Source organism: Ornithorhynchus anatinus, chromosome 1 (genome assembly GCF_004115215.2).
Source record: "Ornithorhynchus anatinus isolate Pmale09 chromosome 1, mOrnAna1.pri.v4, whole genome shotgun sequence".
NCBI lineage: Eukaryota > Metazoa > Chordata > Mammalia > Monotremata > Ornithorhynchidae > Ornithorhynchus > Ornithorhynchus anatinus.
Window position 1 is genome coordinate 145516913 of NC_041728.1, and position 27746 is coordinate 145544658.

The 27746-nt window shown below is 46.1% G+C and overlaps 1 protein-coding gene across 2 annotated transcripts; it reads left to right on the forward strand.

The window, feature by feature from the left end:
* Window positions 1–1453: 1453 nt before the first annotated feature.
* On the forward strand, window positions 1454–26441 carry TTC14 (tetratricopeptide repeat domain 14). 2 transcript variants are annotated; one of them, XM_029068009.2, is made up of 12 exons: window positions 1454–1640; window positions 10329–10453; window positions 10544–10743; window positions 14197–14281; window positions 14415–14544; window positions 15069–15224; window positions 17170–17241; window positions 17373–17492; window positions 18492–18614; window positions 21663–21780; window positions 23280–23389; window positions 24982–26441. In XM_029068009.2, exons 1-12 carry the CDS (start codon window positions 1468–1470, stop codon window positions 25919–25921), a joined length of 2352 nt encoding a protein of 783 aa, XP_028923842.1. In that variant the 5' UTR covers window positions 1454–1467; the 3' UTR covers window positions 25922–26441. The 2 variants fall into 2 exon arrangements, with proteins under 2 accessions (XP_028923842.1, XP_028923849.1); XM_029068016.2 differs by lacking the exon at window positions 24982–26441 and having other exon boundaries at window positions 23297–23389.
* The last annotated feature ends 1305 nt before the right edge of the window (window positions 26442–27746 follow it).

Here is a 27746-nt window from a genome sequence, read left to right on the forward strand (position 1 = left end):
AAATATTTGCGTGTGACGCCCGGAAGATATTCCTAAAAAACAATTTAAAAGTTTTTCTTTATGGCCAGGGAATGTGTCTGTTTATTGTTCTATTGGACCCTCTCCCAAGCGTTTAGTGCAGTACTTTGCACCCAGGATGTGCTCAATAATGAATTTATGACTATCATTATTACTGCCGGGCATTGAGAAGTCAATGAACAGAAGCTCCACATTGACATTTCCCATTAGGGAAGCAGCATGGCGAAGTGGCTAGAGCTCTAGTGTTGGCGCGTACTGGCTAATGGCCAAGCAGCTGGTCTTAGTGGAAAGAGCAAGGGCTTGGCAGTCAGAGGTCGTGGGTTCTAATCCCCGCTCCGCCACTTGCCAGCTGTGTGACTTTGAGCAAGTCACTTCACTTCTCTGTGCCTCAGTGACCTCATCTGTAAAATGGGGATTAAGACTGTGAGCCTCACGTGGGGCAGGGACTGTGACCGACCCGATAACCTTGTATCTACCCGGCTGCTTAGAACGGTGTTTGGCACATAGTAAGCGCTTAACAAACACTATCGTTATCATTAGAGCTCGGGCCTAGTGCCTAGAGCAAGGGGCTGGGAGTCGGAAAGAAGGTCACGGGTCCTAATCCCGGCTCTGCTACATGTCTGCTGTGTGACCTTGGGCAAGTCACTTCACTTTTCTGAGCCTCAGTTCCCTCGTCTGGAAAATGGGGAATAAAGACTGTGAGTCCCATGGGGCCAGGGACCGTGTCCAGTCTGGTTTGCTCATATCCATTCATTCAATCGTATTTTTTGAGCGCTTACTGTGTGCAGGGCACTGTACTAAGCGCTTGGAAAGTATAATTTGGGAATAAACAGAGACCATGGGTTTACAATCCAGGGTAGGGCGGGGCAGACAGCATGCTTAGTGCAGCCCCTGGCACACAGTGACATCATAATAATAGTAATAATAATAATAATGTTGGCATGTGTTAAGCGCTAGGTGCGGAGCACCGTTCTAAGCCCTGGGGGAGATCCAGGGTCATCAGGTGGTCCCACGTGGGGCTGACAGTCTTCATCCCCATGGGACAGATGAGGTCACTGAGGCCCAGAGAAGTGAAGTGACTTGACCAAGGTCACACAGCTGACAAGTGGCAGAGCTGGGACTTCGCTTCTCTGGGCCTCAGTTCCCTCATCTGTCCAATGGCGGTGAAGACTGTGAGCCTCACGTGTCCCCCGCAGCGCTCAGAGCAGTGCTCTGCACATAGGAAGCGCTTAACGAATACCAAGAGGATTATTATTAGGAGTGCAGGCAGGGGGCGCGGTGGGCCGCTGGGAACGGAGAAAGCGGGGCGCAGAGGCCGGCCGGGAGGAGAAGGTGGGGGCACTTCCGGTGGGCGGGGGAGCGGGCGGCGGGGGCGCTTCCGGGGTCCCGCGGCGGCGCCACTTCCGGCCCGGCCCGGCCCGGCCCGGCTCGGCTCGGCGGGCGGCGGCCATGGACCGGGACCTGGTCCGGCAGTCGCTGGGCTGGCACGGGCCGTCGCTGCTGGCCCTGCTGCGGAGCGAGCAGCAGGACAACCCGCACTTCCGCACGCTGCTGGGCCTGGCGGGGGACGCGCCGCGGGGGCCCCCGCCGCCGCCGCCGCCGCCGCCGCTGCTGCACTGCAGGTAATGGCGCCGCCCGCGCCCCCTCCCCCTCCCCCTCCCGCTCATTCAGTCATCCGTCCCCATTCATCCATCCACCCTCATTCCTCCAACATCCTCATTCATTCATCCGTCCACCCTCATTCATCCGTCCACCCTCATTCATTCATCCATCATCCTCATCCATTCATCCGTCCCCAAGCTCTGCCACTTGGCAGCTGTGTGACCGTGGGCAAGTCACTTCACTTCTCTGGGCCTCAGTTCCCTCATCTGCAAAATGGGGATGAAGACTGTGAGCCCCACGTGGGACAACCTGATTCCCCTGTGTCTACCCCAGCGCTTAGAACAGTGCTCGGCACATAGTAAGCGCTTAACAAATACCAACATTTATTATTCATCCATCCAGCATCCTCATTCATCCAACCATCCTCATTCGTCTATCCATCATGCTCATTCATTCATCCTCATTCATTCATCCATCCACCCACATTCATTCATTTACCCTTATTCATTCAGCCTCATTCATTCATCCATCCATCCTCATTCATCCACCCACCCTCATTCATTCATCTTCATTCATTCATCCATCCTCACTCATTCGTCCATCCTCACTCATCCTTCCATCCTCATTCATCCATCTTCATTCACCCATCCATCCTCATTCATCCATCCATCCTCATTCATCCATCCATCTTCATTCATCCATCCCCATTCATTCATCCATCCCCATCCATCCATTCATCCCCATCCATCCATTCATCCCCATCCATCCATTCATCCCCATCCATTCATTCATCCCCATCCATTCGTTCATCCCCATTCATGCATAGTAATGATTATTATAGTAATAATGATGGCATGTGTTAAGCACTTACTATGTGCCAAGCCCTCTTCTAATAATGCTAATGTTGGTATTTGTTAAGCACTTATTCTGTCCAAGCACTGTTCTAGTGATAATAATGACAGTATTTCTTAAGCGCTTACTATGTGCCAAGCACTCTTCTAATAATAATTGTGGTATTTGGTAAGCTCTTACTATGTGCCAAGCACTCTTCTAATAATAATAAGAATGACTGTGGTATTTGGAAGGCTCTTACTATGTGCCAAGCACTCAATAATAATAGTAATAATAATAGTGGTGCTTGTTAAGCACGTACTATGTGCCAAGCACTGTTCTGAGCACTGGGATAGATACAGGCACTGGGATGAGAAGCAGCGTGGCTCAGTGGCAAGAGTGTGGACTTGGAAGTCAGAGGTCATGAGTTCTAATCCCGGCTCCGCCACTTGTCAGCCATGAGACTTTGGGCGAGTCATTTAACAACCTGATCACCTTGAATCCCCCCCCCCAGCGCTTAGAATAGTGCTTTGCCCACAGTTAGCACTTAACAAATACCATCATTATTACAAGGTAATCAGATTGTCCCACGTGGGGCTCACAGTCTTCATCCCCATTTTACAGATGAGGGAACTGAGGCACAGAGAAGTGAAGTGACTTGCCCAGGGTCACACAGCAGACAAGTGGCAGAGCGGGATTAGAACCCATGACCTCTGACTCCCAAGTCCAGGCTCTTGCCACTGAGCGCTGGTGGAGATACAAGGTTGCCTCAGGTGGGGCCTGCAGTCTTCATCCCCATTTGACAGATGAGGGAACTGAGGCACAGAGAATAATATTAACAATGATGGTATTTAAGCGCGTACTCTGTGCCAAGATACAGAGAAGTGAAGTGACTTGCCCAAGGTCACAGCAGACAGGTAGCAGAGCCTGGATTAGAACCCGTGACCTCTGACTCCCAAGCCCGGGCTCTTTCCCCTAGGCCATGTTGCTTCAGTCCTTTTTAGAGTGCTTACGGAGCCCTTGGAAAATACAGTTCAGCAATAGAGACAATCCCTGCCCACACTGGGCTTACAGTCTACAAGAGGGGAGACAGACATCAAAACAAGTAAACTGGCATCCATAACATCCGTACAAATAAATAGAATTATAGATAGGTTCACATCAGAACAATTAAACAGGGATTAATGTCAATAAATAGAATCGTGGATACGTTCCAGTATACACAAGTGCTGTGGGGCAGGAAGTGGGGGGAAGAGCAGAGGGGCCGAGTCGAAACGATCCTTCTCTCCCTCGGCCACCGACTTAGCCCTGCTTTTCATTCATTCATTCATTCATTCAGTCAGTCAGTCACATTTATTGAGCGCTTACTGTGTGCAGAGCACTGTACTAAACACTTGGGAAAGTAAAACACAGCAGTAAAGAAGACAGGCCCTGCCCACAGCGGGCTTACAGTCTAGAGGACTCCTCAGCGCTCCCTCCCTCCCAAGTCACCTCGACTCGCTCCCTTCGCTCTCTCCCGCCCCACAGCACTTATGTATATGTCTATATAATTTTATTTATATTGATGCCTCTTGTATTAATGTCTGTCTCCTCCCGCTCTAGACTATAAGCCCGGTGGGGGCAGGGATTGTCTCTCTCTATTGCTGTATTGGCCTTTCTGAGCACCCAGTACAGTGCTCTGCACACAGTAAGTGCTCAATAAATACAATTGAATGAATGAACGAATGAACTGACATCGCCGGGCCTGGACCACCCACCCCTGTCCAGCGCCTTGTTGCCCGTCCTCGGCACCACCCAAGCGACCTTCTCTTTCGTGACATTCGTTAAGCGCTCACTATGTGCCAGGCACTGTACTATGTGCTGTGGAAGATCCAGGCTAATCAGGCTGGACGAAGTCCCCGTCCCTTATGAGGCTCATAATCTTAAGCGCCCGCCCCCCCCCCCCCTTCCCCACCATTTGACAGATGAGGTTACTGAGGCCTGGGAACTGTAGCAAAGTCACAGAGAAAAGGGGCTGAGCCCGTTGCAGGCGAATGGCGGGTCGGGCTTGTCTGCTGTGTGACCTTGGCCAAGTCACTTCACTTCTCTGTGCCTCAGTGACCATAATAATGGGGATCGAGACTGTGAGCCCCCCGGGGAACGGACTGTGTCCAACCCGATTTGCATGGATCCACCCCAGCGCTTAGTACAGGGCCTGGCACATGGTGAGCACTTAACAGATGCTATAATTATTACCGTGTCGAGCTTAAGGTTTGGATAGGTTTTGTACTCTCTCAAGAGCTTAGACTGGAGCTGAGCAGACTGTAAGTGCCTAATAAATTCACTGATTTGACTTTGGGCTTTAAGTTCCTGTCCATTCCCGCCGATGTTCGATTTTTCTGGGCCTCTATCTACCCCAGCGTTTAGAAGAGTGCTTGGCACAGAGTAAGCGCTTAACAAATGCCAACATTATTATTATTAGATCATTGAGGTAGGATGGGGCAAGCTGACTCAGAGCTTTAGAGCCAATGGAAAGAAGTTTCTGTTTGATGCAGAGGCGGATGGGCAGCCACTGGACGTTCTTGAGGAGCGGGGAGACGTGGAACAGTGCTTGGCACATAGTAAGCACTTACTGTGGAAGGAAGGAAGCGACCGTGCCCCCCATCGAGGACGCTGCAGACCTAAACCCAATTCGGGGTCTGCGGGTCCGAGAGGGCTGGTGAAAGGCCTGCCCGGGAGTGCCCACGATACTCACCTGGCCAGGTGTAATGTGGGGAGATGGAAACTTTCCCCACCAATCCAATCGTATTATTTGAGCGCTTACTCCCTGCAGAGCACTGTCCTAAGCGCTTGGGAGAGTACAATATAACAGACACGTTCCCTGCCCACAACGAGTTACAGTCTCGAGGGTGAGAACAGTGCAGGGAATGGGGAAGGGGTTCTCAAACTAAGGTGGAGCAGTTCGTCGATCAAGGTGGAGGAATCGATCAGTCGTAACATAAGTGCTTGGGGGAGTACGGTGTGATGGAGTCGGTAGACACATCCTTTCCCTGCCCACAAGGAGCTTACAGTCTAGGAGGGGAGACAGCTTAGTTCCAGGTTGCCCAGAAATGTATACTCAGTCAATTACAGGTGCATAATAATGTTTGTATTTGTTAAGCGCTTACTATGTGCAGAGCACTGTTCTAAGCGCTGGGGTAGATACAGGGTAATCAGGTGGTCCCACGTGAGGCTCACAGTTAATCCCCATTTTACAGGTGAGGGAACTGAGGCACAGAGAAGTGAAGTGACTTGCCCACAGTCACACAGCTGACAAGTGGCAGAGCCGGGAGTCGATCTCATGACCTCTGACTCCGAAGCCCAGGCTCTTTCCACGGAGCCACGCTGCTTAATATAGTTACACCGACATATTTATGTTGAGTTACAGAAGGTCTATCCATAGGGTAACTGACTTCTTTGGAGGTCAAGTGGACGAGGCGCCCCAACCCATATTTTCATTACCCTATTTATTTTGTTAATGAGATGTACATCGCCTTGATTCTGTTTATTTGCTATTGTTTTAATGAGATGTTCATCCCCTTGATTCTATTTATTGCCATTGTTCTTTTCTGTCCGTCTCCCCCGATTAGACTGTGAGCCCGACCAAGGGCAGGGACTGTCTCTATCTTTACCGATTTGTACATTCCAAGCGCTTAGTACAGTGCTCTGCATATAGTAAGCGCTCAATAAATACTATTGAATGAATCATTTCTGGCCTCTTCGGCACCCCGTCTTGCTTGCCACGTTCCCACCTCCCTATAAAGGATTCCCTAGAGCTTGCCTTCTGTGCTCTAGGGACTACGGGTAAGGACATCGATATCAATCAAGGTCACTTATTGTGTGCCTTCTGACTACTAGGCAGCAAGATGTGTTCCATGTCTCCAGGGAGCTTTAGTTTTCTTTTTTTAATGGTATTTGTTAAGCGCTACTAGGTGCCGGGCACTGTACTAAGCACTGGGGAAGATACAAGTTAATCGGGTCGTACCCAGTCCTTGTCGCACATAGGGCTCACAGTCTTCATCCCCATTTTAAAGATGAGGTAACTGATGCAAGTGAAGTGACTTGCCCAGGAGCGCCCAGGAGACAAGTGGAGGAGCTGGGATTAGAACCCAGACCCTCTGACTCCCAGGCCCGTGCTCTTTCCACTTTAGGCCCCGCTGCTTCTCTGGTACAATAGCATGGGCAGAAATTATTTACAGGTAGTGAAAACTGGAGGAAATACAACTATAAAGGAGGAACAGTCCAAACACAGAAGGAGTAGCAATTGAATGTATGGATAATTACATGAATGACATATAAAGAGAAAGTAGATAAATATGAACATGGATATCGAGAATAGGATTGATGTGCACAAGGACTGATGATAGGTGTTTGGCATTATTATGATGATGTTGTGAATTCATGGGGGAAGACTTTCCTTGAGGTGGAGAAATTTTAGGAAGACATTAAAGATGGGGAGAGCTGGAGTCTGATTAATTTGCCCCGCCACTGTAGACACCGCTACCATCCACCCTATCTCACAAGCCTGTGACCTTGGTGATGTCCTAGGCTCTTCTCCCTCCTTCCACCTACATGTTCGTCGTCACCAGATCCTGTCGGTTCTACCTTCACAGCATTGTTAGAACCCGCTCTTTCTTCCCCATCCAAACAGCTGCTCTGCTGTTCCAAGCACTTATCCTATCCCGCCTTGACTACTGCATCTGCATCCTCTCTGTCCTCCCGCCCTCCCGTCTCTCCCCACTCCAGTCTGTACTTCACACTGCTGCGCAGATCACTTATCAACACAAATGATGATGGTGGTGTTTAAGTGCTTACTATGTGCCAAACACTGTTCCACGTCTCCCCACTCCTCAGGAACCTCCAGTGGCTGCCCATCCGCCTCTGCCTCAGTCAGAAACTTCTTTCCATTGACTTTAAAGCTCTCAGTCAGCTTGTCCCATCCCACCTCACCGATCTAATAATAATAATAATGTTGATATTTGTTAAGTGCTCACTATGTGCCGAGCACTGTTCTAAGCGCTGGGGTAGATAGAGGGTAATCAGGTTGTTCCACTTGAGGCTCACCGTTGTAATCCCCATTTTACAGATGAGGGAACTGAGGCACCGAGAAGTGAAGTCAGTTGCCCAGAGTTACACGTCTGACAGGTGGCGGAGCCGGGGTTAGAACCCATGACCTCTGATTCCTGAGCCCGTGCCCTTTCCACCGAGCCACGCTGATCTCATACTACAGCCTGGACCCCGCTATCCACTCCTCCAGCACTAACTTACTCATTGGGATCTGATCTCGTCTGTCTCACTGCCGACCCCTTTCCCACCTCCCTGTCCTAGTCTGGAACTCCTCCTCCATATATACCAGACCACCGCTCTCTCCACTTTCACAGCATTATTAAGGTCACATCTCCAAGAGGCCTTCCCCAATTAAGCCCTCTTTTCCCTGGCTCACTCTCCCTTCTGCGTCATCTATGCACTTGGATGTGTGACCTTTTGATATTTGCCCCAACTCCATAGCCCTCATAAACGTATCTTTAAATTATATATTATACATTACTTATAGTAATGTCTCTTCTCTACAACGTAAGCTCATTAGGGGCAGGGAGCATGTCTGCCACTTCTGTGGAATTGTACTTTCCCGAATGCTCAGAACAGTGCCGTGCACATAGTAAGCGCTAAATAAATGCCGTTGATGGATTAGGATTGAGTGACTGGGCCAGGAGAACAAAATGAACTAGAATTCTGAGACGGAAGAGCCAGGAGAAGAGATACAGTTAGATGAGCTCGGGAGTAGCAAAGGAAGAGCTTTGGTAAATCAATAGAGGGGGTGGAGAGCCTTGAACTGTATGGAAAAGATTTTTGGCTTAATGTGGAGGGAGATGGATAACCGTTGGAGGTTTTCGCGGTGTAGATTGTTGAGTGACAAGTGCGGCCACAAGCAGATGAGCAGTGCAGGGACTCGGATCTGATTAACTCGTTTGTGCCCTAACGCTTAGAACGGTGCTCGTCATAGTAAGGGCTTAACAAATCCCATAATGATGATAGTAATAGTAATCAGAATCGTAATAATCCTGATGTGTATGGACTGCAGTGGAAAGAGGCTGGTGTCTCCCAAGTGCCGCCTGGCTAAACCCACTCCTAACATTCGGTTACTAGAGGCGAGCTTCCTGCCCTAGAAGGCCCAGAGAGTCTTCTGGACCCTTCTGAGAAGTCTAGAAGCAGTTGAGAGATTTCTCCGGGCCGCGTCCGTGGCTCTGAAATAAGGGTTGCAAGTGACGGAGCAACGTAGACCGATAAGCACTGACCGTTGTGGTTTGGAACTCCCGTCAGGTTTGCCCAGTTGGAGAATAGTAACCAAAGTGAGAAATAAGCGTCTGGCAATGTTCTTCTGTCCCCGGTGCCCAACACCGTCAAACCTCCCAGCTCAGGGGACTCCCCGGGCCCTACAAGCAGATGTGTGGAGATGCTTTGGGGACAGAAAAGGTTTGGTGAAACCACAGGGAACAGAATTCCAATACAGGCTCCCAGTGAGAGCGGGGAAACCAAGAAGGCTCAGAGGATTTCATTCAGCTTGAGTGGAGTCTGAGGTACTGATTTGCCCTGGATTTCCTAGGGGATTTTAACTCTTCCTTGATCTCTCATCACTGTGAGGAAAGAAGGAAGGGCTAAATCGCCCCAGGTCCCAAAACTGGGAGGCATTCCCCGCCTATTCTGGAAAACTCCAGAGGTCTCCAGTTTCCCATGGTAAAAGTCCAGCCTGTCAGTCGCTTGCCCAGGGGCCAGAGAAGAAATATTTATTATGTGGCTGCTTGTTGCAGCGTTCTTTACCAAGTTTTTGGAAAGTACAAAACAAAGTAACTTAGATCGTCACAGTAGAGACAGATATCAAGGTCATGAAGGACATTCATTCATTCAATAGTATTTCTTGAGCGCTTACTATGTGCAGAGCACTGTACTAAGCGCTTGGAGGACATCGGAACCCGGGTGGCCAAGTGGAAAGAGCAAGGGGCTTGGAAGTCAGAGGGCCTGGGTTCTAATCCTGCGTCTGCTCTGCGGCCATGAGAAAGTCATTTAACTTCTGTGCTTCGGCCGCCTGTAAAGTGGGGATTAAATCCACCCTCCTATTTAGACTGGGAGCCCCATGGGGGCCAGGAACTGCATCCAACCTGATTATCTTGTAATAATAATACTAACGATGGTATTTGGTAAGTGCTTACTATGTGCCGAGCACTGTTCTAAGCAATGGGAGAGATAGAAGGTGATCAGGTTGTCCCACGTGGGGCTCACAGTCTTAATCCCCATTTTACAGATGAGGGAACTGAGGCCCTGAGAAGCTAATTGACTTGAACAAAGTCACACAGTTGATAAGTGGTGGAGCTGGGATTAGAACCCATGACCGCTGACTCCCCAGGTGTGCTCTTGCCACTATATCTATCCCAGCGCTTAGTACTGCGCTGGGAACAGAGTAAGCGCTTAACAAGTACCATTGAAAAAAGTATTTTCGAATACATGAGATAAATAATTGAATGCACATCTATAAAAAAGTGCTGAGGATGTCCATTTTGTGTTTCACGCCGCCGTGAGAAGAATTAAGTGGGAAATAGCAGACTGGATCTCCATGGTCATAATTAGGAGTTTGGATCTGATGGGAACCAAGAGAAAGATTTCAAGTATCAGTCAATCAGTGGTATTTATTGAGGGCTTACTATTTGCAGAGCACTGTACTAAGCGGTTGGGAGAGTACAATAGAGCAGAATTAGCAGTCACGTTCCCTGTCTGTGACAAGTTGACCATCTAGAAGGAGCTCAGAGTACAAAGTGACTGGGACCGAACGGCGTGGCGTTAATAGGACTCATTTTATTCTGTAGGAAAGAGAAAAAAGTTGACAACTTTGAAATTCAGAAGTTCATTTCAAGAAAAGCAGATCTCCTTTTTGCTCTGTCATGGAAAACAGATGCACCCGCTATTTCGGAAATAAATGAAGAAAATGAAGGTAGATTCCCCTCGTATGTTCCGGGAAGTTCACGTGATTCCCGACGAGGGTTCAAGCCCATCGTAACTTTTGCAATTTTATGTGTTGTAGATTATTTTGCCGTCTTGCCACCCCTGGAACAGTTCATGGAGGTCCCCGATGTAGACAGGAGGGAGCTGTTTTTTCGAGATGTTGAGCGGGGCGATGTGGTGATTGGACGAATAAGTTCGATCCGTGAATTTGGCTTTTTCATGGTGTTGATTTGTCTCGGCAGTGGCATCATAAGAGATATATCCCACTTAGAAATCACAGTAAGTTTCTCCGTGTTCGGTCATTTTCTTCTTATGATCACTGTTTTTTTCTCTTTTAGATGAGCTTAAATCAGAGGATGGAAAGGAAATTCAAAATGGCAGCCAGCCCATCCCATTGTCGCTTTGTGTAACTAAGCATAATTTCTCAGTCTTCCAGTGTTATCCGTTTAACAGTGCTCTCAATCCTTCTGTTTCATCATTATGTGTTAGCTCCTAAAGAGCAAGGATGATATGGTCTGAATACCTAGTGTCTCTATCCCGTAGTATCCAGTAAAGTGCCAGGCATAAGCCCCCCCTTTTCCTCTGTACCTCCTCCCCTCCCCATCGTCCCGACTCACTCGCTGTGCTCTACCTCCCTCCCCGCAGCACTTGTGTATATGGGTACATATTTATAATTCTATTTATTTTATTAATGATGTGTATATATCTATAATTCTATTTATATTGATGCTGTTGATGCCTGTCCACGTGTTTTGATGTCAGTCTCCACCCTTCTAGACGGTGAGTCCGTTGTTGGGCAGGGATTGTGCCTATCTCTTGCCGAATTGTACTTTCCAAGGGCTTAGTACAGTGCTCTGTACACAATAAGCGCTCAAGAAATACTACTGAAGGAATGAATGAATGCTCAGTAAATACCAGTTAAGAGAAAATTATTTTGTTCTCTCCTCTCGCAAGACTGAGCTCCTCATCTTCCCTCCCAAACCCGGTCCTCTCCCAGACTTCCCTCTCACCGTGGATGGCACGACTATCCTTCCCGTATCTCGGGCCCGCGATCTCGGTGTCATCCTTGACTCGGTCACTCTCGTTCACCCCACGCATCCTATCCGTTACCAAGACCTGCCGCTTTCACCTTTACATTTTCGCCAAGATCCGCCCTCCTCTCCACCCAAACGGCTACCTTACTGCTACGGGCTCTCGTGATATCCCGGCTAAGCTACTGTGTCAGCCTTCTCTCTCACCTCCCTTTCTCCTCTCTCGCCCCGCTCCAGTCTATTCTTCACTCCGCTGCCCGGCTCATCTTCCTGCAGAAACGATCTGGGCGTGTCACTCCCCTTCTTAAACAACTCCAGTGGTTGCCTATCGACCTCCGCTCCAAACAAAAACTCCTCACTCTAGGCTTCGAGGCTCTACATCACCTTGCCCCTTCCTACCTCTCCTGCCTTCCCTCTTTCTACCGCCCACCCCGCACGCTCCGCTCCTCTGCCGCCCACCTCCTCGCCGTCCCTCGGTCTCGCCCATCCCGCCGTCGACCCCCGGGCCACATCCTCCCGCGGTCCTGGAACCCCCTCCCTCCTCACCTCCGCCAAACTGATTCTCTTCCCCTCTTCAAAACCCTACTTGAAACTCACCTCCTCCAAGAGGCCTTCCCAGACTGAGCTCCTCTTCTCCCTCTACTCCCTCTACCGACCCCCCTTCACCTCTCTGCAGCTTAACCCTCTTTTCCCCCCATCTCCCTCTGCTAATAATAATAATAATAATAATGTTGGTATTTGTTAAGCGCTTACTATGTGCAGAGTACTGTTCTAAGCGCTGGGATAGACACGGGAATCAGGTTGTCCCACGTGGGGCTCACTGTCTTAATCCCCATTTTACAGATGAGGGAACTGAGGCACAGAGAAGTTAAGTGACTTGCCCATAGTCACACAGCTGTCAAGTGGAAGAGCTGGGATTTGAACTCATGAGCCCTGACTCCAAAGCCCGTGCTCTTTCCACTGCGCCACGCTGCTTCCCCAGAGCAGAGCAGCTTCTCTGCTCCTCCCCCTCTCCCTTCCCATCCCCTCAGCACTGTACTCGTCCGCTCAACTGTATATATTTTCATTACCCTATTCATTTTGTTAATGAAATGTACATCGCCTCGATTCTATTTATTGCCGTTGTTCTTGTCTGTCCATCTCCCCCGATTAGACTGTAAGCCCGTCAAATGGCAGGGACCGTCTCTATCTGTTGCCGACTTGTTCATTCCAAGTGCTTACTACAGTGCTCTGCACATAGTAAGCGCTCAATAAATACTATTGAATGAATGAATGAATAGAAGGAGAAATATGGCATTTAACTTGGAGTAACAGTTGTATTCAATAGCATTTTATTATCGTGGATCTTTCTGTTTAATCCAGGTCCTCCCTGAGCATCATTTTATCAATATTTCAGTTGCCTTTAACAAACTTTTTTGTTCACATTAAAACTATACCAATACACGATGTGCGTTAGTAACGTAAATTTCATCCCTCAGTACCCCAAGTTAAATTTGTGAATTTAAATTATTTAAAGACTAGAATGGAAATAGAGCCTGGTTCACTCCATTCCATTAGGCCTCCTCTCACCTTTCTCACTACATGGCTGAATTTTGCGTCTTTGGTTTTTTACTCACCCTTCCTATAATGGAGGTGGGGAGGGAATGGAACAAATGAGCTCCACATCCTTAGAAGGCAAGATGGATGTAATAAGAATAACTGCGGTATTTGTAAGCCAGGCACTCTACTAGATACAAGATAATCAAGGTCCCACGTGAGCCTCACAGAGTAAGAGGGAGAACAGGTATTGAATCCCCCATTTTTCAGAAGGAAGCGTAAGGCACACAGAAATGAAGTGACTCGCCCACTTCCCTCATCTGTAAAATGGGGATTAACTGTGAGCCTCACGTGGGACAACCTGATGAGCCTGTATCTACCCCAGCTCTTAGAACATTGCTCTGCACATAGTAAGCACTTAAATATCAACATTATTATCACACAGCAGGCAAGTGGCAGAGGTGGGATTAGAACCCAGGACCTCAGACTCCACCAAGTCACACTTCTTAGTAATAAATAGAAGTGTGATATTTATTAAGCACTCATTACGTACCGAGCATTGTAGTTAGCTCTGGGATAGATACGGGATAATTGGGTTGACCACAATCCCTGTCCCACGTGGGGCTTAGAGTCTAAGGAGAAGGGAGAACAAGCGCTGAATCCTCATTTGACATCCAAGGAAACTGAGGCACAGAGAAATGAAGTAACTTGGCTTTGGTCGCACAGCAGATGAGACCCAACTGCTTTGTTTGTAAAATGTCATGTGGTCATGTGAAAATCCTTAGTCCCTTCTCAGCAGCCCACAAGGACAACTGCATCTGCACGGTGCGCTCAGTCGCTATATAAACCCACTCCCTTTAAGGTGAGGCAAGGATCCAAAACACAGACCAATGCCAAACTCTTCTGGCTAGACCATAGTTCTGATTCTCTGAGAGGTAGATGGGCGGTGTTAACTGAACGTTTCCTACGTGCAGAGCACTGTGCTAAGTGTTTGGGAAGTGCAGCCTGACAGAATTAGTTGGTAGAGGCAGATCCCCGCCCATGGGGAGTTTATGTAGATCCTTCGCAACTTCCGTTGGAGAAATGCTGAAGGAATTTCATGTTGCACATTTTATTTTATTTTAAAGGGTTAGAGTTATATTTTTCTGATACCTTCTCTTTGTAGGCACTCTGTCCATTAAGAGAAGTGCCTTCTCAAAGTAACCATGGTGATCCTTTATCGTATTACCAAACCGGTGACATCATTCAAGGTAATGTATTTTTCTTAGTATAGATAAAAAAGCAACTTGATTTTTAAAAAACCTTAATGTTTAGTTGTTTTTGCAAGCTACCTATTACTACCGCTCTTTTCACACATTAAGCCTGACGTTTTCTACCTTTTAGCCGGAATCAAAGATATTGACCGTTATCATGAAAAACTCGCAGTGTCCCTGTACAGCTCTTCTCTTCCACCTCATCTATCTAGTATTAAGTTGGGTGTCATTAGCTCTGAAGACCTTCCATTGCACTACAGGTAATATTTGGTTTCTCTTAAAAAAGAAAATCCCTGGAAAAATGTCTGCAAATTATTCACAAAAATTAACCGATACAGTTTTGACGTTAGCTTCCCTGATAACCATTCTTTTTTCTCTAAATGTGGAACAGGGGAAGGGGGGCGAATCAGAGTTCTTTTAGTGCTGTGATCAGTACAACTGAGTAATAGATATTTCCCCATACTTCCTATGCTCTCCCCTCAGCTGTTTTGGTAGCAAGATATCTTTTGAAAATACAGTCAGTCGTATTTATTGAGCGCGTATCGTATGCGTAGCACTGTATTAAGTACTTGGGAGAGAACAGAATATAACCAACGGGCACATTCCTGCCCACAATGAGCTCACATAGATACTTCACATATCTGTTCTTCAGAAGAGTGGGCAGCATTTATTCAGGAGGGTGAACTAGGTGAACCCTGCCTGAACAACTGAGACCGTAAACCAGTTAGAGAAACAGGTTTTGCTGCCATCTTTCCGATTTATTGTATTCTTGTCTCTGTTTAAGGCGGAGTGTCGAACTAAGTAGCAATTCCTTGGAGACATATGAAAATGTCCTGCAGCATTCCTTGGGCTTTTTTAATCCAGGAGTAGTTGAATTTCTTCTCGGAAAACTGGGAATAAGTGAAGCCAAGCCACCATCCTTAATGAGAGGCCTTCAGAGGTATAATTACGCCTTCTTATTTCTTTGCATTCTGCTATCGATCCAAAGAAAATCTCAAAGATGGGATTTTCAGGTGCTGCAGCCCGGGGCTTTTAAGCGTGGAAGGAGCCGTTAGGCGTGTCAGCCTTCAGATGTTGCTCAAGGAGAAAGTCACGGCGACCGACACCCACCTCCTACCTCTATTGGCCACCCCAGCTCTCACTCCTGACCGGACTGCTGTTTCTCTCCAAGGTTTCCAGGGTTCCGAGGGCCATTCGACAGGCAATGCCCCTACCCCGGAAACTGGCGGCTGAAGCAGCAGCAGGAGAACCGACCCCCGTGTCCCTAGACCCAGGAACACGTCTGCTCCGCGGGGCTCGGAGAGGATCTCGTTCCCCATATGTTTCTCCAGCTGCTGCTGCTGTGGGCTCTCTGAGCAGAAAATCACCTGAATAACACTGGCTCCTCTGGCTCTAATCCTAGCGCGCACTCACCCTTTTCTTCCCTAATCTTGGCCCAACGCCCCACCCCGACGGAAGCCCCGCGTGTGAATTTTGTATGCGTAGGAAAATCTCAGAGCCTTCAGCTCACTTATTCATTCAATAGTATTTATTGAGCGCTTACTATGTGCAGAGCACTGTACTAAGCGCTTGGGATGAACAAGTCGGCAACAGATAGAGACAGTCCCTGCCGTTTGAAGGGCTTACAGTCTAATCGGGGGAGACGGACAGACAAGAACAATGGCAATAAACAGCGTCAAGGGGAAGAACATCTCGTAAAAACAATGGCAACTAAATAGAATCAAGGCGATGTACAATTCATTAACAAAATAAATAGGGTAACGAAAATATATACAGTTGATAGTGTGGCTCAGTGGAAAGAGCCCAGGCTTGGGAGTCAGAGGTCATGGGTTTGAATCCAGACTCTGGCACTTGTCAGCTGTGTGACTGTGGGCAAGTCACTTAACTTCTCTGCGCCTCAGTTACCTCATCTGTAAAATGGGGATTAACTGTGAGCCTCACGTGGGACAACCTGATTACCCTGTATCTACCCCAGTGCTTAGAACAGTGCTCTGCACATAGTAAGCGCTTAACAAATACCAACCTTATTCTTATTATTATTTCTTTCCTATTTAGTGATGATATAGGTTGGTAATCTTTTATGGATTCTTAGTACTGTGCAGTTGGGTTTTTTTAATGTCCAGCCCAGTAATGCATTATTACTTGGGTGGCCCGTTCTTAGGCATGAGTTTGACATGGCTCTGTTAGGGGATGAGGAGGAGTAGGGGAGTCCCCCGGGCAAGAAAGACCTCACACGGGGGGCAGACACTGGCCACATCTGTTCCATTCATCCTTGGGCTCGCTGCAGCAAAAATTGTTGGGGGAAAGAAGGCCTACCTTGACGTCTTTACCAGGGCCATTTCTGCGTTGGGGAGATGCATTTGGGTAAATGCAGGAAAGCAGTAAAGGACTTCACTTCTTTCTCTCCTGTGCCTGCTTTAGAACCGCAGGAGTAGGGTGCAGTGCCAAACTTGCTTTGCGGAGGGTGATGGGCCACGCATAGACACAAATCACGGAGCCTTCCTCCCCACAATCCCATTATTCCAAGGAGCGGTCAGGGTTTCCCCTTACCCCATCCTACCTACCACGCTACTGTCCTACTTCAACCCAGTCCACACATTTCACTCCTCTAATGCCAACCTCCTCGGTGTAACTCGATCTCATCTGTCTCGCTGCCAATGTCTCACCACATCCTGCCTCTGGCCTGGAACACCCTGTCCCTCCACATGTCCACCGGGAAATTACTTTCCCCACCTTCAGAGCCTTATTGAAGGCACATCTCCGAGTATTGATCTGGTTCAGTTTTCATCCATGGAAGCGGTCAACTTTGAATCGCGTTCCTGCGTTAAAAAGTTTCAAGTGGCATTTCTGTGCAACTGACTAGGAATGTTCTCCCCATTTCGTAGCAAAAATTTCTCCGAGGAAGATTTCGCTTCTGCATTGAGGAAGAAACAGTCCGCTTCCTGGGCTTTAAAGTGGTATGGATGACTTTTTTCTTTTTCAGAAGAATTATCCTCTATTGCTAAGAAAGTATATCACAAATAAATTTATTACTGTAGAAGATGACTTGTTTTGTGAAATGTGACCTGTATAGATGTTTCCTTTCCAGTGTGAAGATTGGGGTGGATTACTTTAAAGTTGGTCGTCACGTGGATGCTATGAATGAATACAATAAGGCTCTGGAAATAGACAAACAAAATGTCGAAGCTTTGGTCGCTCGTGGGGCATTGTAAGTGATCAGTCAATCAGTGGTATTTATTGAGTGTCTACTGTATGTAGAACACTGTTCTAAGCATTTGGGAGAGTACAGTACAACAGATCCCTCTCCACAAGAAATACACAGCCTAAGAGGGGATGTGTCTGAAGCATTGATTTTATCAAGCAGGTCAAACATCCATCCAGCAATGTCATATATTGAGTTTTTAATAATAATTGTGGTATTTGGGTAGTGCCTAGTATGTGCCAAGCACTATACTAAGCACTGGGGTAGACATCTGCAAATCCGGTTGGACATAGTCCCTGTCCCTCGTGGAACTCACAGTCTTAATTCCCATTTTACAGATGAGATAACTGAGGCACAGAGAAGTGAAGTGACTTGCCCAAGGTCACACAGCAAAGCGACAAAGTGGGGATTAGAACCCAGGTCCTTCTGACTCCCGGGCCTGTGCTCTATCAGGCCAGTCTGCTTCTCCAGTGGGTGCTGCAGGGCACTGAGGATTTGGGAGAATAAACACGGGCAGAAGAAACAGTCCCTGCTCTCGGGAAATTTATATCCAGTCACTGGGGCAGGTACAAAATAGTTTACAGGTAGAAGGAACAAGAGAACGGAAAGATGAGTAAGTGAAGAAATGCTCAAGGGAGACCGGGCACGGGCCCGGGAGTCAGAAGATCATGGGTGCTTATTCCGGCTCTGCCACTTGTCTGCTGTGTGACCTTGGACAAGTCACTTTATTTCTCTGGGCCTCAGTGACCTCATCTTTAAAATGGGGATTGAGGAGCCCCAAGTGGGACAGGGACTGTGTCCAACCCGACTTGCTTGTATCTACCCCAGCGCTCAGTACAGTGACTGGCACATAGGAAGCACTTAACAGATACCACGATAATAATAATAAGTAGTAGAGGATGTAAAAGTACAGATATTTTAGTGGATGGGGGGAAAGTAACATTTCTTTTTAATTTTATGACATTAACAAGAAAACTTACTCGTGCCTTCTGTTTTCTCTTTAAGGTATGCAACCAAAGGGAGTTTAAATAAAGCCATTGAAGACTTTGAAGTTGCGCTAGAAAACTGCCCGACCCATAGGAATGCAAGAAAATACCTTTGTCAGACTCTTGTAGAAAGAGGGGGCCAGTAAGTGTTGACTGCTTTGGAACATGTGGTTATGAGCAGATGCGTATGGTTTTTTTGCCTGAATTATAGTTACAATCCTACACCAATCACAAGAGGGGATGTGTCTGAAGCACTGATTTTATCAAGCAGGTCAAACATCCATCCAGCAATGTCATATATTGAGTTTCTAATAATAATTGTGGTATTTGGGTAGTGCCTAATATGTGCCAAGCACTATACTTATTACTTAGAAGTGATTTTGTTGTCATTATCCTTTTAACATCTGCTTCGAGTAGCTGAGAAGCAGCGTGGCTCAGTGGAAAGAACCCGGGCTTAGGAGTCAGAGGACATGGGTTCTAATCCTGGCTCTGCCACTTGTCAGCTGTGTGACTTTGGGCAAGTCACTTCACTTCTCAGTGCCTCAGTGACCTCATCTGGAAAATGGGGATTGAGACTATGAGCCTCACGTGGGACAACCTGATCACCTTGTATCTCCCCCAGGGCTTAGAAAGGTGCCCGGCACATAGCACTTAACAAATCCCAATATTATTGTTGTTAGGACCAGGAAAAGTGCTAGTGTTTCGGCTCAGAAATCCCTCTCGGGGCTGAGAGTGGTCAGGAAAGGTCACTGTTAATCCTTGCCATGCCGGTTTGGGATAAGTGGCCCAGGACAGGGACTGGCTTCACTGCAGTCACCTTCCCTGTTGAGTTGGAGCTCCACCTCTAGGGAACTGCCACACTCATCCAGTAGCGGGTGTTGGCCTGGCAAATAGAGGAGAATGGTCCGAGGGCAGGCGGGAGGGGCCGCGCACAGGTTCCGGAGGGGTAGCACAGGTCCTAAATTTGGCAGTGTGAGCACCCGCGGGCAAGCCATCACCTTAAAATGTGGGGGCTACTGGGCCCGCCACAGGCTTGCCGTACCATCTGGTGGCACACCCCTTGGAGGTGATGTCGATGCTTGTTAGGAAATATTTTTAATGTGATTCTCCTTTTGAATTCATCCTTTTATTGCCTAGCCTTCTTTTCCCAGTGTTTTTTTTAATTTTGCAGGAGGCAGTGAAGGGGAGAAGTTGCCCCCAGGAACGTTTATTTTTTTTGTTTTTTTTTTTGTTTTGCCAAGTACCTTCTGTTCTCTTGAGTTGAAACCACTGTAAACGTAGTGCTCTTCTTCTTTAACCCAAATTGTTGTCTCCTAGATTTAATCGGACAGTTAAGTTCAGTCTCAATTGTAAAATGCCTTTCTATACTTAGCTTTGCTGGCCATACAGGATAAAAGTGGCCCTTCCTGCATTTTATTGTCACTGGCTTACTTTGGACCTTCATCTGTTTAGTTCATTAGTGGATTTTTTCTCTCAGTTGTACCCACCTTTCCCAGAGTTTAGTCCAGTGTTCTGCACACTAAGCACTTACTCCATTACTGTCAGTCAGAGGTATGTATAGAGGGCTTACTGTGTGCGGAGAACTGTACCGAGCACTTGGGAGACTACAGTGCAACAGAGTTGTCAGACACGTTCCCTGCCCACAGTGAATTTACAGTCTAGAGGGGGAGATTAATGTAGATAAACAGTTTACTGATATGTACCTAAGTGCTGTAGGACTAAATAACAAATGATCCAAGGCTACAGGTCCAAGTGCATGGACAACCTAGAAGGGAGAGGGATTCGAAGAAAAAAGGGCTTAGTCACGGAAGCCCTCTTGGAGGAGATGTGACCGTAGTGAGGCTTTAAAGGTGGGGAGAGTAGTGGTCCGGCGTATATGGAGAAGGAGGGAATTCCAGGCCAGAGGCTGGATTTGGGAAAGGTATCCGCAGTGAGATAGACGAGGTTGAGGTACCTCGAGTAGGTTGGGATTAGAGGAGCAGTGTGCGGGCTGGGTTGGAGTAGGAGATCAGTGAGGTAAAATAGGAGGAACCAACCTGATTGAGTGCTTTAAAGTCCACACTAAGGAGTTGCTGTTTGATGCGGAGATGGGTGTGCAACAATTGGAGGTTCTTTAATGGGAGATGTGGATGAACTTTTTATAGAAAAATGATCCAGGAAGCAGAGTGAAATATGGATTGTAAGGGGGAGGCAGGGAGGTCAGCGAGGAGGTAGATGTAGGAGTCAAGGTTGAATTGCAAAGTAACAATTGGAGAAGAAAGGATGGATTTTAGCAATGGTGTGACAGTACAACTGACAGGATTTGGTGACAGATTGAATATGTGGGTTGTATGAATGAGGTGAATCGAGGACAGTGCCGAGGTTAAAGACTTGTAAAATAGGAAGTATAGTGGTATTGTCTACTAACATGTTTAGGTGTGTGTTAACCAGGTGATATGCTCAAAACAGTTTGAAATTACGAAACACTATATATGCCTCTATTACTTTATTTTCTTTTTTTCTATACCTAGATCTCTCCTAGCCATTCTCACATCCAAAGAAAAATGTAGATTTTTGCTAAGGCTGTGGTTAAATTATGAGGCATCTTTAAAGTAGAGTATTCAGAACCTTCTGCTCAGTGATAGATTGTTCTCTTACAGATCACTAATGTCTCCAAGCTTTGAAGCAGAAACCCTCTCATAGACTAAATTTGACCACAGAATGTATGGTCAAGTTTTTCAGAGCTATGCAAAACTACTAGCTCTAGTTGGTTGTTGTTTTAACGTGGAAAAATTTGCTGCTGATCTTTAAGTTGAAATTCTTGACATTATCTGCTATAGAAATATCGATATTCAGCTAATTTCCCACTAAAATCCACGTTCATAAAGTTAAAGTCCAACATCCCTCCCTATACCCACAAGATGAATGACATTTTAGCATGTGTGACTAGATTCAGAACAAAACTACTTTAAAAAGTATTATTTCCTAATACAGTGAGGTAAATATTGTTAGCTATAAGGTAGGCATTTTGTTAAACTTCAGCGTCTGAGACCATCACCGTATTTTTGGATCGACAACTGCTTAAGCAAGACTTTCATCTCACAGAGTCCTTGGTCAGGTTCTTCTCAGCTCTGTCTCTCCAACCTATGTAAACGAATGGTGTTTTTTTTCAATCTTTCATTGCTTCTAAAAATCTCTCTCTCAAATTTAGATTAGAAGAAGAAGATAAGCTATTAAATGCCGAGAGTTACTATAAGAAAGCTTTAACTTTGGATGAGACTTTTCAAGAAGCGGAGGATGCCTTGTTGAAACTTCACAAGCACATGCAGGTGATTCTTTATTTTCTCTTAGACACTTTTTCAGTGTCCACCAGGTAAATAAATGGATAAGTTTGGGATAGTGAACTTTTTCGGGAAGAATACATTATTTTTATTTAGCACGAAGTGGTTGAATCGATGGTATTTATTGAGCACTTAGTGGGTGTGAAGAACACTGTACTAAGCACTTGGAAGATGAACAATACAACAGATTTGGTAGACACATTCCCTGCCCATAAGGAGCTTACAGTCTAGAAGAGGTGACAGACACTAGCATATGTATATTTACATATATTTAACAATATATGAGACATTTGTAGAAGAAATGGTTTCTTCATTCACTAGTATGTATGGAGCGCTTACTGTATGCAGAGCACTGTACTAAGCGCTGGGGTAGATACAAGATAATCAGGTTGTCCCATGTGGGGCTCACAGTTTTAATCGCCGTTTTACAAATGGGGCAATTGAGGCCCAGAGAAGTGAAGCGAGTTGCCCAAAGTCACCCAGCTGACAAGTGGAGGACCCGGGATTAGAACCCACGACCTCTGACTCCCAAGCCCAGTCTCTTTCCAATAAGCCACGCTGCTTTCTTCCTTCCACGTGTTACCTAATTTTTCAAAACATACTGCTTTATCCATGCAAAATTGTCTCAGCTGCCCCTCTCCATTTTGTCACATGAGCTCAATAATGCTCAGTTGGCTCATGGTTAAGGCAAAAACCCAGCTTGCCTGCTAGGTGCTAAAGCTGGAAATATGTCAGAATGTCACGGTGGAGAATTCCAACATGGTTTATCAGTTGTAGTAGGCCTTAGGGAGGCTTTTCATCAAATAACAGTGAACTGTAAATCATGGTTTTTTTCCTGTAATACTGATGATAGTGTTTTCCTCATATGCATTTTCTTCTGAATTGGACCGTTGCTGCTGTGTTTGTGACATCCGGTGCTGCTCATCCCCAACCACGAACCGGAAAATGATTGCTTATGTAAACCATGCATCCAACTGGGCCGCGATGTTATTAAAAATGGTTTGTATCCAAACATGGCAATCCGATATTGATTCATTTTTAATGGAATCCCTCTCTTCTTTCCAATTTCATCATAAAATATATATATATTTTTTTTTTTAACGTCACCTCAATCTAAATCCACGTGAACATTTTTTGGTTGAAATTTTCTCATCTGTTCTGTTTGTTTTGCCTGTTAAATCTGTGGTGGTCATGGATACTAATGCCATGGCTTTCTTTTTTTTTTCATTTCTGGCTTTTTAAAATTCTTTCAATGGGATGCAAACTGCAATATGGTCCACGATACTATACTGCTCATCCCAATGATAAATGCCTATCAAACACCTATGCAATCAACTTTCACCTGTTAAATATATTTTCCTGGTGTGGAATCTATGGGAATCTTGGTATATTACTCTCGGTTGGGGGGGTGGTCTTGTGAAAAAACTGGGGTTTATATGTTCCGTTATTTTTAATGTGTGGTTTTTTTGATATCTGGGTTCTAAAAGAAATCTTTGGAATTAAGAGAAAAGCAAGCTGAAAAAGAAGAAAAGCGGAAAACAAAGAAAATAGAAACCAGTGCAGAAAAATTGCGTAAGCTCTTAAAAGAGGAAAAAAGGTAAACTCATTATGTTTTATTTCATTTAAAGCATCCACTGACTTGAGCCACAATGCCATATAGATTAAGTAAGTAAAACAACTGCTACCTTCCGATCAGGTCATCAGTACTATTGCTAATTTGTGATTTGGTGATGTTTCCTGGTTAGCTGCTGCCTAATTTCAGGCTGAAGGACTATAAAATACTCTGTACCACATGTGTAGTTACTGAATATTCAAACTAGGATTTTCAGGGAACTGTTTGGTTAATTTTTTACGCTAGGTTTTCAACCACCATCTATAACTCTTGAAAAATGTAAATCATTTTTTTTTCCCTCTCTGTCTCTACCGGTTTCAATGTCATCTTTACAGCATGAGGCGAGTATGGGAGAGATTCATTAATTGCTCTGGGAAGTTCATTAGCCTGTAATTTCAACTTTGGTTGAAGCTAACGAAAGACTTCCTCGGTATATTTTTATAATAACCCTGGTAATACTCCCATGAGGGACTAGTTCTGTCTGACGTAATTGCCACTTGCTTATAAATGGGAAAGCCAGGTTGGCTGACTTAATTGCACATTTTGGTGGGAGAGTACAGGCCTGCGTTTTCTTCAGCAGAGCCTCATACAATAGGAACCCATGCTCCTTTTTCTGACTCGGGGAAAGACCGAGTCATCTTGTTGAAGTGGAGACTGCCCGCGTCCTCGACAGGTCTACAACTCCAATGGGGAGACAAGCAGAACACAGCTATTTCAGCCAGGTTACTTTCAGACCAGTGGAGAGCGAGAAAGAGAAGTAGAATGATGGTCAAAATAAGGAATATTGGACGAGGCAGAAGGAAGAGAGGGACAAAAGATAAGGGGGAGAGGGAGTGTGAGAAGAAGCAGCGTGGCTCAGTGGAAAGAGCCCAGGCTTGGGAGTCAGAGGTCATGGGTTCTCATCCCAGCTCCGCCACTTGTCTGCTGTTGGGGCAAGTCACTTCACTTCTCTGGGCCTCAGTTCCCTCATCTGTAAATTGGGGATTTAAGACTGATTCCCCACGTGGGACAACCTGATTAGCTTGTATCTCCCCCAGCGCTTAGAACAGTGCTTGGCACATAGTAAGCGCTTAGCAAATACCATCATTATTATGATTATTATAAATTTAAGGAGAAAATGGGAGAAGAAATGAGTCATCTTCATTCAGTCGTATTTATTGAGCGCTTACTATGTGCAGAGCACTGAACTAAGCGCTTGCCAGAGAACGATATGGCAGAGTTGGTAGAAACGTTTCCTGCCCACCACGAGCTTACGGTCTAGAGTGAGTGAGGGAAAAATGCAGCTGGGATGAAATACCCCCAATTCGGGTAAATCACTCATCTAGACCAAGAGCTCGGGTGACTAGTTTAGCTCTCACCTGAGTAATCGGACCAGTCCTAGATGCGTGTGTCATTCAACCTGTCAGCCTGTTATTTTCCTGATGTTGCATCTAGAGACTCTAAAGTGGCACAGCTCTTGTTTTGAACTGGCATGAAACAAAAAAAGGAGAGTATTATTGACAGCTTTCCCTGAAATTTGGAAGCAGTTTGAAACCGTGGGTGATGAGAGACCCTCATGAGTTACCTCCTTTTATCAGGCTAAAGAAGAAACGGAAAAGATCGTCCTCCTCTTCAAGCGTGTCTTCGTCCGACATACCGGCTTCTTCCTCCTCTTCCTCCTCTTCCTCCTCTGGTCACAGAAGGCATAAAAAACGGAAAAGGAACCGTTCAGACTCGCGCAATTCCAGAAAGCATTTGCCTAGGGAACCTTCCTATCCGGTAGATCAGACTAGAAAAGAAGAGTGGTACTCTCCTCCGGCCGATACTTCGGCATCTTTTCTCAGCCAAAAACAAGAGGTGGAAAAGCTCTTGGAAAAGCAGGACAGATTTACTTATCAAAAGACCCAGGTGAAAGGGAGAGAGAGAGACCGCACCCTCTCTTCGTCTTCGGTTGAAATCGTCGAGACCTTTGGAGGTAGGTCGGAAGACTCGAAGGACCCCTCCGGGAGCTGCAACAGTCAGGCAAGCAGTAGCAAATTTGAAAAGCCAAATGCCTCCGAAAAGTACTTCTCCAGTAGAAAGGATTTCTCGGGCTCCTACAGTAGAAATTCCGAGGACAAAGCCAAGATCTATTTTCCTAGGAAATTTGACCGGGAAGTAGGGGGAAGAAAAGAACCTTATAGAAAGTGGGAGCCCGGGCAAGGAAGATATTTCTCTTCCCCGGTGGGATCGGATTACTCATGGAGGTCAGTTGAAAAGTACAAAAAACACCCAAACGCTGGATTGCATGATTCTAGCAGGCAGGGTGAGTCACCAAAATGCCAGGTAGCGGAGAACTCACATCAAGGGGGAGAATCTGAGGATAGGGAGAGTAACGATGAGGACGGTGCTAAAACGGAACCTGAAGACGACGACTCACCAAATGGCAAAGGGCAGTCGGGGAGCAGTGTGAAAAAGAACTTGCCTCAAAACTTGCTCAATATATTTAACCAGATTGCTGAGTTTGAAAAAGAAAAAGGAAATAAGAAAAACCTATAGAGCATCTAGAGGCAAATACATCCAACGCAAGCTATGAAGAGGTTTGTCTTTCTAATCGCATCCTTCGGTAGAGAAACGTGAACCCTTAAAATGTTATGTAAAGCAGCTTTCCTGATCAGCGATGTATCTGTTTCGAATTCTGTTTCGAACCGCTTCTCATAGCCTGAAGACTTCAAGTAGGCTTTCCATCTGTGAGGTTTATAGATGAATGGATATACTTTCTAAAGGGAAAAAATAAGTTTAAATGTGTTTAAATTTTACATAAGATACTCGTGTAATTCAAATTTCTTTAAATTGTATGACACATTACTTTTGCTAACCTCATAAAATATGACCTTTCGGTTAGTGGAAAACATTGGATTTGCACTTTAAACTTTGATAGTTTTTGCTAAAATTCAGTAATTCCGTTGTCAACATTTTTCTGTTAAATTTAACTTAGCTTATGAGGGTTTTTACACTCTTGATGTGCCATTTATGTATCTATAATAGATTATGTAAATATTAAATTTTTTTTTAAGAACTCTTGTCTGGTTTCTCATGACAGCTGATTTGTGGTTAATAGAATATTTCCTTTTTTTCCAAATGTTTTTTGGAATGTTTTTGCTGTGGCTTTAGGGCTCATGTGGAGTACCTCCCACTACCTAAGCAAACACACACACTTTCTCTTCCCCCTCACCACCCCCACCCCCAAAGTCTTCCCACAGGATGGCTGCACCAGATACAAAAGAACAGTCAATCGATGGTATTTCTTGAGTGCTTACTAGGTGCAGAGCACTGTACTAAGCACGTGGGAGAGACACATTCCCTGACCATAGTTTACAATCTAGAGATTTCTCGCATACACCAAAGCCCAAGAAACTCACCTGATCCTAGTTTTTCTTTCAGGGTGCCCCTAGGAATTCCTATTTGCCATTCGCTTTGTCAGCTAAGGAGGCTGTGCACAGAAACCGTGGGGTTGAAGAATTCCCCGTCAGTCCAGCGGAAGTCCTTTTCTCTGTAAAGGATGGCTATTCACCAGTTTTCTCTTTGGCAAAACCTCCCCCCTCCTCCCTAGCCCAAACACTCAATTCCCAGGGTTTTCCCGGCCTGGCTACCTACAGCCCGAATGTGCTTTCCTGTTACTTAGGCCCCTATCCCATTACATTGATTTTTGACTTTATATTCCACATATCTTGCTCTTCGTACTTGAGGGACCTGTCACAGGGAATTCACCTATAAATGCAGATGTGACTGCAGTAGCCAATGTGGGATCCATAGTCCCTTGCTTGTGCCCACGCACAAAGACGGACCCTTTTAGTCCGGTTATTTTCGATGTTTGCCATACCTGAGAGTACTTTCACTCTTAACTATTTGTCTCTTGATCCTTGCAAAGCTTCCCTTCAAAAGAAGCCTCTCATTGCTTGATTGCAGACCTCTACGCTTGACAATCTACAGTTAACTTCCAGATTTCTTCTGGGATGCTGAAGGGTTTTTTTTGCCCTCCCCAACTGTGTCCCAACTTCAGCTCAACTGATGACTGCCGTTTGAATATAATGCTAATTATTATTATTATTATGGTATCTCAAGTGTGCCAGGTACTGTATGAAGCATTGGGGTAGATCCAAGTTAATGAGATGGAACAGAATCGCTGTCCCATATGGGGCTCACGCTCTTAATATCCATTGTACAGATGAGGTAACTGAGGACCAGAGAAGTTAGTGACTTGCCCAAGGTCACACAGCAGACATGGGGCAGGGATCAGAACCCAGGTCTTTCTGACTCCCAGGCCGGTGCTCCATCCATTAAGCCACTTGAACGTGTCCTACCCAGCGTAGCTACGCTAAGA